We start from the raw sequence: 14,931 nt of genomic DNA, 5'->3' as shown, positions 1-14,931 counted from the left end.
GACCTGATGGCTACTGGTTGTTTTGTTTTTACCAAATGCTGTCCTTCTACTTCCAACTCCAGAACGTGACCCTGTAGCCATCAGCACAACCACCTGCCAGGCGCGTGTGCACAGCCAGTGTTCAGGAATGCAATCAAGGGCTGTCGAAACACGGTACGGCCCACTCACGCCACCAAACGTCACCCAGTTCTTACAGAGCCCAGTGTGTCTCCCTCCAGCGCCAACACAAATGGTTCCCCGGGGACACAGAGCTCGGGAAACCAGATGTCAGGGACTGGGATTCCTGATACACCAGAGAAAGGCCCAGTTACACACTGACCACTGGCCTCTTATCCCTCTAACATCACACTGGGCCTCTGCTTCATTTGTCCTGCTCTGTTTTTAACTGTGATGGGAACATGGGTGAGACACAAAAATGCAGCTCAAACATTTAACACAGAGACCCCTTGTGTAATCACATGAAGGCAAAATCTTCAGGCCTTTCGTGCCACCAGAAACTACAGGCTCTGTCTGCAGCCAGAGATGACACTTACCCAAATTACTAATTTTCTTTAGTTTTTTTTGTTGTTGTTGTTTATTTTTTGAATTGGGTAAAGGCATTTTTTTTTATTCATAGTCTTATCACCTAAGCATGTACCCTAAAACACTGTATTTTATTTTACCTGGTTTTTAAACATTAAATAAATTGAGTCACACACAAAGAAAGTAATCAGGCTGCAGGGCAGCCCTGGGCTAAAATGTGAATTTTCTTATTGTGTGCAGACTGTCCAAAAAAGCCACAAAACGTTTACCCCTGCAGCGGGAGGGACAGGTCGACCAAGAGAAGAAATCACGGTTCAACGCACACACATGCTTCTTGTGCCCCTTGGCTGTTGTACCCTTGGCATGCATCCCGCCATAAATAAATAAGTCAGGTTAAGGACAAAGGAGCTGGAGCAGTACTTTTTTGACCTTGAAGGGAATTGATAATACTCAGCTAGGCAGCCCATTGCTGAGGGAGGCCATAGCCTGCTCCTCAGCATGTGGCGGCGTGTGGCGGGTGAGGACAAGACGCTGTTCACGCCAATTCCAGAACGGGCGTGGGCAGAGGGAGGGAGGGAGGAGACTGGGCAGGGGACACTGCCGTCCAGTTGATCCTGACAGGGAAGGGAAGAATTGTCCCTTAGGGTTTCTCAAGGGTGTGTGTGACCTTCACAGAAGCAGTAGGTTTACTCCTGTGGAGTAGCTGGGGAATACGGACGGCTGACCTCGTGCTCAGTAGCCAAGTGCTTACCTGCTGCACCACTAGGGTTTCCCAACCCAATGCCATCAAGTTGGTGCTGACTGATAGAGCCCCGTACAATGGCCCAGACTGCCCTTATCTTTCTCCCTCTCAATGGTGGGTGAATGCCAACCATGGACTGTTTTTCTCCTGGGGGGAGGAGGAGGGGTACCAGTGAATCCCCTTAGCCACTGCATTACCAGGACTACTAGGGAGTTCACTCAGGGCCAGCTAGCCCACTCGGCCCATTGTTCTCCAAAGAGCCTCAACCTCTCGACTCACAGTTGCCATTTAGGAGCTCTCTGCCAGGGACGGGTCAGGGCGTTGGCGGCACAGAAGACTTACGGCACGCTGGACCGGTTTCCAGGAGGGTCCGGCAGGGGAAGTGGCTCCTCGGGCTCTGGGGGTCCAGTAGGGGACATGGACTCCCTCACGCCTGTGGGCACAAGGAGGGAACACATTGAATCACTCGAATCCACCTGGTCCTTCTTGGAATCGCCAGAGGCAGATACTAAGGCATCTCAGAGGACAAACTGCAGACTCCATGGTGCTGATGGCTGATATATGCATGTGAGACACAATGACAGTACATACAAAGAGGTAACCCTGAGGTATTGAATCGCTCAGCCATGCCACCATGTATATACACCTAAAGGGCAGAAAAGAGGTGTCCACACCAAAAACCTGTCCACCAGTGTCCACTGTAGAACTACTCACAAAAAGTGAAAGCAACCCAAGTGTCCATCAGAACACGAATACCCAAGATGTGGTGCACACACACAATGGCTTCAAAGAGAAAGGGTGTCTTGATACAGATGCAGAAAAGTGTAAGACCCCCAATGACATGGACGGACACAGTGGTGACCGCAGTGCGCTCAAATGCTAACAGTTGTGAGGATGTTTTCTTATGCACAGGGCCACTATGAGTTGGAACTGACACAATGGCACCTAACAACATGACCCTAAGACCAGAAGAGCTAGATGGTGCCCAGCTACTACAGTCAACTGCCCTGAGACCAGAAGAGCTAGATGGTGCCCAGCTACTACAGTCAACTGCCCTGAAGGGGATTGTATTAGAAGGTCCTGGATGAAGCAGGAGAAAACATGGACCTGAGATACAGTGGGCTCTTTCCTACATTTCTTCTAGCCAGTCTTTGGAACTCCAAGCCAGCTCCTTGATGGGTCTACGTAAGTGAAGTGGAGAAGATGCTGACGAAATGTATCCTTCCGTTATAAGGGATCGTGAACAAGGCGATTTAATTGTGAAACCGGGAGATTTAACGTGAGTATGAAATAAGGCATCTCAGAAGAGGGGCGATCTCAGGACTATCAAACAAGAGACAGGAGTAGAATGTGTGGTTTGGGCCCTGAGACCCCTGTGCATTGAACGTCCTTGACCCAGGAGCAAAAGAGGTGACCCCAGAGGAGCGGCATGACTGAGAGCCAGAGCCCCAGACAGAGCGACAGGCTCCCAGCCCACGGAGCCAGTGAAGCTGAGGGACTGTGGGCAGGAGGTTTGCTTGCAGCGTGGGGTGCCTTTAGGCACTTACTTTGGGGAGCTAGGTTTGTTTACCCACAGAGCTATTGCTGCATGCCTTCAGGCTGAGGCTCATGGTGTGTTCTGTGGGCTCTGATCAGCAGCCCTGAAAGACCTTTGTAACACTGTCCAGGCAGAGAGAGGCCTGGCTGAGAGGCTGTCCTGACTGGAAGAACGGTGCCCTGAGCACTTCTGATCCTGAATTAGAGACCGTTAACGTCCATAATAAACCCCGTATCTGTGAGTATGGCGTCGGAGTCGTCTGTGCCCGCTGCGGGGAATCATGGAACCCGGCGGAGCAGCTGAGAGTGCAGCCGGAGGAATGGTTAGTGCCATGTTTTGCAGGAACAAAACTCAAAATCATAAAAAGAGAGCAGGCTTATGGGTCAGACAGAAATTCCCAAGATTATGGCCTTCGTCATCCTCCACGTCTGCTAATGAACTCACCCTCATAGCTCAGCCAAACAACATATAGGTCTATCTAGGGAGGGAGGGACACCTCATCATAATCAACCATTTGATTAACAAGACACCTCTTACCCAAGGACAAAATTCAGAAAGGTTAATAGAGTGGATCTAGGAAACCCAGGAGGAAGTGGGATAAATGATGTTTCCTTGTGGGGACTGCAATCAATGCCATGAAACAAAATGTTTGTGAATTATTGAATAGGAAACTGATCTGTTCTGCAAACCTCTGCCTGACTCTCAAGGAACTAAAAAACGTTATGCTGAGTAACTGGTCAGTCACAAAAGGACAAATACAAGTGGGTTTAAAGAGTTCTTAGGTCCATTCCATTATCTTATCATTTCATTTCCCATCAACTTTTTGAATCACCCTAGTATTGAAGGATTTCATCATCATAAGAACCACCTAGAAAACGAAAATACAGCCACAGATGATTTTTAATCTCTATGAGGAAGGTGAGGTTCCCCTGAGGCCTCAGGCCTGCCAATGGGTCCCTGGTAGAATGGGGGTTCTGGGGCCAGATTCCACTCCAACTTTGCTCTGTGGGTCACTGCGGGGTTACCCTCCATTCATACAGTGCATCTGTGGGTTGTGATGTGCTGCCTGAGCCCCTCGGTTTTCCGAGTAGGTACCGGCTCTCTTGCTCACCGTACAGTTGCCAGACGCGCACACGGTCCTCATAGGGCAGCCCGTAGCGCAGGGGGTCGCCCACGGGGCCCTGGTAGTACGGCTGCATGATGGACTTGGGGGTGGCCACGTGACTCAGCCCAATGGCGTGGCCGAACTCGTGCACAGCCACTGCAAACAGGTCCATCCCGTGGGCATCTGAAGGACAGGGCCGTGTGAGCTGGGGCCTGAGGGAAGGGCAGGCGCCCGCATGCTGCTGGACAGAGGATGGGGTGGGTTCCATGCAGGCCTGCCCGGGTGGCCACTGTGAAGACTGCAGGGGCTTCCTGGACCGGGATCCCCAGTGCCTCCCACCCAACCATGCACGTCACTCAGGGAGGATGGGCTGCCCTTCTGCACAGGGTGGACCTTGGGGACCACAAGCAAGAGTGTGGTCAGCTCGCAACCCTCCAGCTGGGAGGAGGCAAACTGTCCATAGCGCTGGGCCGTGGAGGTCTCCAGCCTTGCTAGGGTTGGAGGGGGTCACCAGAGTTGCCCAGACACACCCGAGGAACGGAAAGTCCACGCCTCATCGTCGTCGAAGTGGGCGTCCCCTGCAGCGTGGTGGTTGCCGGGAAGGAAGGCGTGGGCCACGGTGCCGCCGGGGCCGTCGAAGGGGTAGGCGTCACTGTGCTCCGCCCTGGAGAAGTCGATCTGGATGTCCGCTGCACTGCCTGCCACCTCATGGAAGTTGAGCGGCGCGATGTCACTCCAGACCTTGAGGGCGTAGTACATGAGCGCACGCACTGTGTCTCGGCCCAAGGGGGAGTCCCGCGGGAATGTCCGGACCCTGCGGGGCAGGGGCGCAGATGTAACCCAGCCCCGTAGCCCCCGCCCAGGCAGGAAGCATGTGCACGGAGCTACTCACCCTCTCTGCAAGCAGCACCCACCCGTCTCTGCTTCCCCTTACTCAGGAGACAGAGCTGATATCCAGGAGGGCTCTGGGAGCCCACCCAGGACAGGCAAGTCTCTGCAGATGGAAGGAAGTGACGTCTAGGTGGGCCAAAGCTACTGGGGCAGGAAACCCGTATGTGTCCACTCTCCGTCCGCTGCCCTGACCTATCTGTGTCACCTGCACAGGACTGTGTCGCCATTAGCTCACACAGACCCTGGAACAGCAGAGAACCACATCCATGTCCACCCAAAATGGCGTGATGCCACTTACAGGCAGATCTCAGAGGCACTACAGATTCGGTCCCAGAACACCGCAATTAAACAGGTATCACAGTAAACTGAGTCACATGCATTGGTTTTTAGTTTCCCGGTGCACAGAAAAGTTAAGTTTACACTACACTGGTGTGGCAATGTATGATAAGCACTTGACTGCTAATGCCAAGATTGGTGCTTTAAACCTACCAGCTGCTCCTTGGAAACCCTATACAGGGCCGCTAAGAGTTAAGAACTGACTCGACGGCACTTCACAACAACAAAACGGTAGTCTATTAAGTGTGCAATTGTTGTGTTGTGAAGTGCCTTCAAGTCAGTTCCGACTCATAGCGACCCAGTGTAGGGTTTCCTAAGAGTGGCTACTGGGTTTGAACCGCTGAACTTGCAGTTCAAACTGACCTTGCAGTCCAGTGCATTATCCTGCAGTGCCACCTCAGGACTCCAAGTGTGCAACAGCAGGGTGAAACCATGGAGACAAGTTTGAAATAGTCATCGGCTAGAGGGCAGACATGTTTTCACTTGGATGGCGGAAGGCAGTATATAAGTGAGACTGGGAGAAAGATAAAGGCAGGCAACGCCATGGAGGAATGTGAGAGTTAAAGGAACAGCAGTAAAGACGATCACATACACAATCCTGTAACAAAATGACACAGGCAGACACACAGGAAAACCCACAGGCTGAGTGGACATGAGAAGGAGAATGGAAGCATACTCAGGAATCCATACAGATCTGACAGAAGATTATTTAACATATCCATGAATATGGTGGTGCATATAGGGGGCAAAATTATGAAAACTGCTTAGCTATTCCCAAACACCTTGAGGCAAAGAGCTGCTAGGTCTGAGGGGCTCAGGACCACAGTCTGAGGGGACACGATGGCACAACAGAATCCACAAACACAATGCTCTACATCTGACTTTGGTGAGCAGTGACTCGGGTCTTACAAGCTCATGAGCAGCCATCTAAGGTGTAACTATTGGTCTTTCCCTGTGGGGAGGGAAGAGAATGATGAAAAGTGAAGATGCTTGCAAAGAACGAGTCCAGTGGACTAACGGATCATAGGGACATGTCTCCACTACCCAGACTAGAACTGGTGCCCACTCACCACTAACTGCTCTGAAATGGATCACACTACACGGGTAGAGAGTAGGAGACAAATTTGCAGTGAAACTCAAAATCATACAAAAGACTAGGTTTACTGGTGAGAGAGAGATGGTAGAACCCCAAGACCATGACCCACAGTCACCGTTCAGGTCTGGAACAGAATTCACCTTGGTAACTAAATTTTCAATCAAGCAAGAGATAGGCTTATTGAGGGGGGGCAATAACACTAGTGAGGTACTACACCATAGAACGGCCAACCATTTGCCATCAAAAGAGCAGCCATTTACCTAAGGGCAAAATTTAGATGGAGGATTGGAAACAATACACACAGAGTATGTATTGCGGTCAAGTGTAGGATTTGTTGAATGGAAAACTGATGATCTGCCCTGTAAACCAACACTCAATTCCCAATACCATTAAAAACAACAACGAAGTTTGAAATATTGTGAGAATGACGAAAATGCGACAAAAAAAACCAGTGGGCAGATGTTGGAACAATGCACCAACAGTCTTGCGTAACACAGGGTTGCCGTGAACCTTCTGTTCATTAAAACAAGACCAACACAACAACAACATCAACACAGTATCTGTGCAGCACAGTAAAGTGAGGCATGTTTGTATTTGGAAACAAGACCGTTGCTGATAGGATGAGGTGAAAAGAGAGATTTAGTCTTCCTGGGTTAGATGGGCCCTAATCCAACAAGTCAACCGAAAATCAGAGGCTGTTGAGTTAACTTGGACTCACGGCAACTACACACATTTCAGAATAGAACTGGGTTCTATAGGGTTTTCAATGGATAGGACTTTGGCAATAGACTGCCAGGTCTTTCTTCTGAGGTACCTCTGGGTGGACTTGAGCCTCTAACCTCTCGGTGGGCAGCTGAGGTTGTTCACCATCTGCACCACCCAGGCCTCTTCAGATCCAACAAGAGAGTCCTTGTAGGAAACAGGAAGGACACGCACAGGGAGGAAGCCCCCGGGAAGGCGGAGGATATGGGTGGTACAGCCACAAGCAGAGACACCCCAGGATTTACAGAAGGAACGGAGGATCTTCCCCCGTGAGGCCCCAGAAGGACACCACCCTGCCAACACCCAGACTGGACACTGGGCCTGCAGACTATGTTGTGCTAAGAGCCCCTAGGTCCTCATCTGTCCCCTCACACACCTCCATGATAGGTTCCTTTTGTTCCACTTGGTTTGGGTGGTGGCCTGGCGCCTCCGTCGTGTAGGGGCCGTGGCAGGGAGGTCAGGGAGAGAACAGCGCGGGGTCTTCATCAATGCCAGGGTGGCCTCGTCTATAGAATGAGTAGTGGTCAGGGCCAGCCTGCTCATATCCTCACCAGGCTGCAGATGTTGCCCCTAGCCCACCTGCGTCCTCCCTCCCAAGCTGGTCTGGGGAGACAGCCCCCAGTCCTGCAAGGCTGTGTAACCTCCTAGAGGTTAAACATGGAGGGCATGTGCTCACAGACTCAGACTTGGTGACATCTAATACAGTTACGACCGCATGGTGTGGGCACTGACCAATCAGAAAGGTCAGCAGCAGAACCCTGGCCAATCAAATGGGATATGGCTTAGTCCTGACCAATCAGAAGCTGGTTGCGCTGGTGCGGGTCCGCTTCTGTGCTACACACAGGTGTCTACACCAACGGAGGCCTGGACAGGTGCTTGGTCAGCCAGCCCTGAAGCTGTCTTTACAAAACTGGACCTCTGCACCCACGGTGTCACCCAAACAGCTCGGCTTCTGGGCCTTTTCTCCCAGAAGCTCCTCTGACACAAGGCAGCCACTTTGCAGGGTGGGTCTCATGGGGGCTGAGTCTCCAGAGGCACTGAATGGGGTCCTGCTGCAGAGCGAAGCCAGGTGAGGGGGGGTGACGATGGGGTCCCACATCCTGGTCACACCTCCCATGTACACTGGTGAGGAGAAAGGATTGGGGTGGGGTGCTGGGTAGGTCTGGCAGTGGGGGTCAGGCTGGGAGCCCATCCCTGCTGTCCCCAAAGACTGACCCAGTATGCCAGTAGCTTCCAGGCCCCCAAACCGCTGCATGGCCTCGATGGCTTTGGCTAGCTCCTCTTGTATTTGCAGCTGTCCCGAGGTGGGGTCTGCGGGGGGTAGGTAGCCGAACCTGCTCAGCCACTCCTGTGGGGTAGAGAGCTGAGTGAGTGGGGCAAGGGGAGACAGGGCTTGATCCCAGTAGAGCAGCTGGGCCCACCCCCATCAGCCCACAGTCACCCCTGGTCTTGCAGACAGGGCAACCTTGTGCAGTGTACAACCTGAGCAACCACACATGGCAGCTACCCCACTCCTTCCCAAGGCAGCAGTGGGCCCAGGGTACGTGAAAGAAGGTGAAAAGCAAGGGTTCCTAAAGTTGACCAGTGTGAACGCAGGCTTGGGCTGACCGTGAGGGGAGTGCAGGGAGGGTCAGGGTGTGCACGCGTACACACACACACCTTTGCTGAGACTATCGGCCAGGCTGCTTCCTCACAACCCTACCACAGCTTCCTGAAGACCTGCAGAGCTTCTCTGGAGGCTGCACCATGAAGGGTGAGGGAGGCCCCACCCCCTGTCAGAGAGGGTGAGAGGCAGAGTGGAGACCCCGGGGAGAACTAGGAGCTTCCTGGCTGTTTCCCTGCCCCCTCGTCCTGAAAGCTGAGTGGCAGATCCAATGGGTGTTGAGTAATCCAGCTTCCTGAGCCCTTCCAGGACCCTGCAGGGTTTACCAAGAAGGCCAGCCTGGGAAAGTCTAGGATTCTGAGCACATTTAAAGGGGGGTCTGCATGGCACCTTGACAAGGACCTGTTTCATTCCTTTCTTTCTCACACCTCTTGACCCTTCAGGCCGTGTGGCTCTGCTCCCTGGCCCTTTCCTCCACAGCTGACTCTGGAGGCCATGGTTCTACTCCCTGGCCAACTCTTGGGGACCCTGGGGGGTCCTTGACAAGAGGACAAGTTCCTGATAGGTTTTGAGGGTGCAGATAGCAGCAGGTCTTGGGGGCACCTGTGGGTGAGGGGTCTGGCCTTTCCTGTCCACAAGCCCCATGCAGTCCAGCACCCTGGGCAGAGGCTCCCATGTCCAGTGTCTGAGCAAGCAGATCCCAACCTGGGCAGGAGGAGCCCATCCCAGCAGAAAGGGGTGTCCCAAATGACGGGGACCCCAGTCTGTCATTGCCTCAATCTCCGAATAGGTGAAAACAGTTTGCAATGCCAACCCAGGTTGCTGGGCGAGTGTGTGCGGACCAACATTAATGGGGTGAGGAAAGCAACCCTCAGGGACTAGGGTCCCTGTGAAGAGGCAGCAGTTGGGGCTTGTAAACCCGCCACCTCTGAGCATCGTGGAGCAAACATGGCCAGTAGCCTGCTCCCATCTGCCCTCCCTGGACAAGCACCCCACGCCACCTCACTCCTTCTCTACCACTGTGGTGCCTGGAGGTGGGGGTGTAGTGTGTAGACCCCCCATTTCAGATACCCCCACTCTGCCCCCAATACCTGCAGCGCCGGGCAGACTGCATGCTGTCTGGGTGCAGGCCCTCTGTGGCCCCTTTCCCACCCTGCAACTCCCACTCCCGTCTGGTCCTGCCTCTGCCGTCGCCAAGCGACCAACCGCGGTCTCCAGGGCAACGGGAGGCTGCTGCTGGGAGGGCGGCGCTGCGGCAGGCTGGTGAACCTTCCAGAAGGCCACCAGGAGGGTGACGGGAGCCAGAGGGGACCTCGGGGCTCTAGTAGCCCCACCACAGGCCACCATGACTCCTACAGTCCTTGGGGAACTTGCCTGAGGGATGAAAGCGGGCCATTACTGCAGATGGGGATACTGAGGTCTAAGAGGCAGCCTGTGGCCCTCTTCTGACACAGCGGGGGCCCTACCTCCTCCTCCACCCAGCAGTCTCCTCCACTTGTCATAATGTGGTTTCTTAAATTGCTGTAACAAGGCATAATTTACATACTGTAAAACTCAATCCAGCAGCTTTTAGTAAATATTAGAGTCATCTGACCATCCTGTCCAACCAGGTTAAGGGACATTTGGTGATGTGTGTTTGGAGGCATAAGGGATGGAGAGATGGAGGAGTTGGAGGAGGCCGGGAATGAAGAAGGAGATAGGAGGATGAAGGAAGGATGGAGAAGGGATCCAAGGAGGGAAGAGGGAGGAGTGGAGGGAGATGAGGCTAAGGTGGGGAGGTGAGGGGGTGGTGGGCTGGGATGGACCTGAGCATGAAGCCCTGCTTGACACCTGGCAGGTCTAGAGATCCCACTTATTCCTCAGGACAGCCCTATAGTTGGACTCAGCTGACAAAGCCATTTCACAGGTATGTAAAACTAGTCTCAGAGAGGCTGGCCCGACCTGCTGGGGACTGGAGACAGGACCTGAGTGTGAGGGAAGAGACCCCAGGTCCAGCTGAAACTCTACCACACAGCCACTCTGAGTGTGGGCTCTCTGGGTGCCCACGTCTAAAGCCCTTCTTGGGCACTGTGCCCAGAGTTGGTCATCAGGTGGGGAGGCTACAGCCCTGTCGTGAGAGGGCCAGCCCCTCCCAGGTTTCAGCAGCTCTGCCCTGGAGGCATGAGGACTGCTGACCAAGCGGATAGCGTCCTCCATGACCCACGTCTGTCCTGACACCGACCAGGCTCATGGGGGTGTGGACTGAAGAGCAGGTGCCACGAGTCCATTTTACAGTCCTAGAAACTGAGGCTATGGCGCGGCAGGATCTTGAATTTTCAAGAGCCCTCAGCACTGCTCCCCACTCCATTCACCTTCCTCCTCTGGGGGGTGCAGCAGTGACCAGCAGTTCTAACTTACAGGTGACCTTCCTGCTGTCTAGGTGCAGTCTGGATCCCCACCCCCCAACGTCTTCCCCTGACCATCTGACCAGCCATCTGTCTGGCACCCACTGTGCCAAGGAGCTGGGGGGACTCTGAGACCCAGGCCCACTGTCCAGGAACTGGTAACCATTTGTCACATAAATAAGTGGACAGATGATGTCACGCATGAAGGCAACCCCTCGCTCACCACATAGTAACGACTCAACACTCACTGCCCCATGTCACAGTGAACCGTGTGGAATCAATTTGCCTCACCAGGTGGTCCTTCAGAGAAGAAAACTGAGGCCCACGGAGAGGTTAGGCCACTTACCCAAGGATACACAGCCAGTTAATGGCACAGCCAGGGTTGGAACCTGAGCCATGGGGCTTCAGGGCCTGTGTAATGTCTGGGAGTGTGGGAGAGGACGCCCGGGGTGGGGGTGGGTGAGATTTGGGCTGAGATCTGAAAGATGAGGAGTAGTTTGGTGAGGAAGTGTTCTAGCAGTGAGGACAGCAGGTGGAAATGGTCGGGGACAGGAGACAGGAGCCAAGGACCAGCTGGTAGCTGGAGGGTTGGAGAAGTAAGTGGGGCCAGTTGTGTGGGGCCAGTAAGGAGCCAGGAGTAGATTTGATACCAGACCCTGCACCCTGTCAGAGATCTAGCCCTCCTCCAGGAAGCAGATCAGGCCCAACCAACGGAAGCCAGTGCCAGGGTGGCCCCAAGTCCCCAGAGCCTGGCACACAGCTGACACCTGCTAAGGGGAGAGGTGCATCTCCCTCACGCCCCACTGGACCTTAGGTCCCTAGCTAGAGACCGGGGGATGTCCCTCATGAAAGCATCCATCCCGATTCTCCCCTCTAGATCCCACCTGGCGTGGAACAGCCAGACAGACGGACACACAGCAGCACTTTCAGCCAGACGCTGTTGTACAACAAATGACCCTCACCCATTAATCACAAAGGCCCCCAATTTAGAACAGGAGAGCGAGGCACAGAACTGGGTGGTCAGAAATGGGGCTGGGGACACCTCCCACCCACCCACTGGCCTCACTTAGGTGGGATGCTCACCTACATCACTCCCCCACGTCATTCCCACAAACGTCCCCCCAGGGAGGTGAGCCCACCGGAGGCAGGGAGATTTGCAAACTCTCTCCGAGTGGAAATAAAAGCAGTATGTTGAGTGGACACCTGCAAGCTCGCCAACACCCACTGCTCACACACTGGTTCCCAGGACAGCCCACCCCTCCCCCCAAACATCCTTCCCGTGTGCCACTTTGGAATATCAGGAATGGCCCTGCCTGGCACCATCGCTGTGACATTCGTGGCAGGAGGAACGAGGGCAATGATGTCGGGTGGACAGGTATTCCCCAGGGTGCCGCTGCAGAAATGAGAAGCAGGACAGGAAGCAGTACAATTTCTGGAAACGTCAGAACACTCTGAAGAGTGGGTTTCCTGGGCAGGAGGCACGGGACTGACCTCTCCTGCACATTCCTATCTGGCTGGGTTCTACCTACTACAGAAATGAACCGGTCAGCTCAAGTCTGCAATCAAGGACCAGGTGGACACATCCCAGGTTCTTTTGTCCCCATGGTGGGCAAGAGGTGGCAGGGGTCATTGGAGCGCTTTGTTAGAATGCTAATCCTCAGCGGGTGGGGGTTCGTTCACAGGACGGCCAGGCAACCCTGTCTGGAGAGCTGGCTCGCTTACAAAGGGCCCTTGTCCTCACCCCATCCTCAGACATTGCGTCCAGGGGGCTGGCAGGGGTGGCCCGGAGCCCCGCCCCAATCTGGCCCCTTCCCGCCCACACGCGCAAAGAGCGCCGTTTCTCTGGTGGCCACCAGAGGCCCCCCTCCGCCCACAGACCAGGGGAGCCTACGCTCCCACTCCCGGGCTCGGCCGCCGGGCCCACAACACCCGCGGCTCACGAATCTTAAGTCGCCCCAGCTCTCGGCCCGGTCCTGCCAGTGGGCCCCTGGCGCCGGCGTGGCGGATGCGCCCAGGAGGAGCGGGTTTGGGGTGCCCCCGCCGCAACCCCCTCTCTGGGGTAGGGGTGGGCAGGAAACTTCAGAGCCCTCCTGGGCTTGACGGCAGACCCCCACCGGCCCCCATCCGCGAGCATGCCTCGGCCCTATCAGATCCTGCCGGGCTCAAAGACGGGGACCTGGGTCTCTTGCCTCCCACAGCTGGGGAAGTCACTCCCAGAGCGCACGACCTGGGGGTGCAGAGACACCCTCCCCACTCCAAACGGGACGGAGAACAGGGCGCGAGGTCAAGAGCTCCTGGCAGGAAGGCCGCCGTGGGAGCGGTCAGGGGCGCTCCCAGGCTGACGGGCACTGTTCCCCAAACCTTTGGCCACGTCCCCGAGGACCCCCAATGCTTCCTCTGTCCGGAGTCCCGGGTCCCCGATGCCAGAACGCGGGGTCGCGGGGAGGAGGCGGAGCCCGCGGGGGTCTCAAGTTCCGAGGGGCTGCAGGGTGGAAGCTCCCAGAGATCTGCCTTGTCCAAGTGCCCCTCGCCAATTTGAGGTGCTGACACCCACAAACTCTAGCCGCAGGGGAGACCCCAGCCCTAGAGGCTGCACGGGAGAGGCCTCCGCCTCCCCAGCGAAAATTTACGTCAACCGGGAACCTGGGCGCTGGACATGGGGAGCGCTGGGGAGGGAGCGGGGCACATACAAGTCTGGAAGGTATCCCCACCCCGTTCAGGACAGAGGCGCCCTGGAGCGGATGGGGGCAGACCAAGAGCGTGCTCAGTGGGGGAGGGGAGGCGGGCGCCCACACCCCGCAGCTCTGGCTTTGGGTAAGCCCACCACTCATTCCGGGATCCACCGCTGGGGTCCCCTTCCTCACAGACCCGCTGGCGGGTTACTGGGCCGGGCGCCTCCACCCCGAGCTGTTGCGCTGCTTGGGGCGCACAGAGCCTGGGGGACCCCGCGCCTCCTCCCCAGGCCAGAGTCTCCTTAGGTACTCGGCCGCGCCGGACTTCAGCGTTCCTGTCCGGGAAGTGGGCGCAGATGCGGTGTCCCCTTGCCCCCTGCGCACTCACCACTCCCAGGCTGAGGTCCTCGGCGCGGGGCACGGGCGCAGCGCACCCCCCGTGGGCCGCCAGCGCGAGCAGCAGCAGCAGCAGCAGTGGAGGCTGGGTGCGGGGCGCAGGGGGCGGCGGGCCGGGCCCCATGGCTCAGCTCTCCCGCTACACGCTCCGTTCGTGAGGCCGCTCCCGCCGGACTGAGCTAGGCGCGCGTTGCCAGTCGGTATGCTAATGTGGGGCGGGGCCAGGCGTAAGCTAACGCAGCGACCAGCACCGCCCTCAGCCCACCCCACATCCGTAGCCCTAAAGAACCCGCGCCTGTCCAGTGAGCCGCGAGCCAGACGCGAAACAGAGGCACCCACGGGATGCGAACCTGCTGGACCCTCTGAGTTAGCTGGCAGGTTGGACGCCGGCAAGGACCCCCGGACTCCGTGGGGGAGAGCCCGGGGCTGGGAGCCTGCAGCGCGCCCGGCGGGCAGGTGGTGGAGCCCGCGCTCCGCGCAGGATTTGTTAAGGGCAAGAACAGAGAGAGGGGTACGCAGCGTTGGCGCGCGCGCTAGCGCGCGTGTGTATATAGGTCTGTGTGTGGGGGGTGGGGGTACTGCGGACCCGTGCAGGCTTGGGGAGGGGTGCATACTTCTAGCTTCGTGACTGCGGGCTTTCTTTGCCAGGCGCTTCACCCCTCTGCTCTAACTGCATCCTCTCACTACATTATGATGGAAACTTGCTCCCGCTTTGTAAATGGGAAACAGGTCCGGACACATTAAGTAAATTCCCCAGACCTCAAAGGTCACAAGGGGCAGAGCCAGCATCCCATCCCCAATGTGGCCTGAATAATTATAAATTGGGTGGGTCAGACTTTGCTCCCCAAAGGATCTTTAGGGCTTGGGGTTGTTAGGTGCCTTGAG

The 14,931-nt window shown here is 55.9% G+C and overlaps 1 protein-coding gene across 1 annotated transcript in view; it reads right to left on the bottom strand.

The window, feature by feature from the left end:
* Nucleotides 1-14,161, bottom strand: part of MMP17 (matrix metallopeptidase 17 (membrane-inserted)) — a 26,055-nt gene extending 11,894 nt beyond the window's left edge. Inside the window, exons 1-6 of the mRNA XM_006874082.1 lie at nucleotides 14,039-14,161; nucleotides 8,207-8,339; nucleotides 7,368-7,497; nucleotides 4,437-4,720; nucleotides 3,913-4,089; nucleotides 1,607-1,697 (exon numbers count right to left, since the gene is read on the bottom strand). Coding sequence (XP_006874144.1) covers nucleotides 1,607-1,697; nucleotides 3,913-4,089; nucleotides 4,437-4,720; nucleotides 7,368-7,497; nucleotides 8,207-8,246 — 722 coding nt within the window. The 5' untranslated portion in view covers nucleotides 8,247-8,339; nucleotides 14,039-14,161. The remainder of the gene's footprint in view (nucleotides 1-1,606; nucleotides 1,698-3,912; nucleotides 4,090-4,436; nucleotides 4,721-7,367; nucleotides 7,498-8,206; nucleotides 8,340-14,038) is intronic.
* Between the last annotated feature and the right edge of the window lie 770 nt (nucleotides 14,162-14,931).

This window comes from Chrysochloris asiatica, unplaced genomic scaffold (assembly GCF_000296735.1).
Source record: "Chrysochloris asiatica unplaced genomic scaffold, ChrAsi1.0 scaffold00261, whole genome shotgun sequence".
Taxonomy (NCBI): Eukaryota; Metazoa; Chordata; class Mammalia; order Afrosoricida; family Chrysochloridae; genus Chrysochloris; species Chrysochloris asiatica.
Note: the sequence above shows the minus strand (reverse complement) of the source record. Positions and strands in the feature narration are given on the sequence as shown.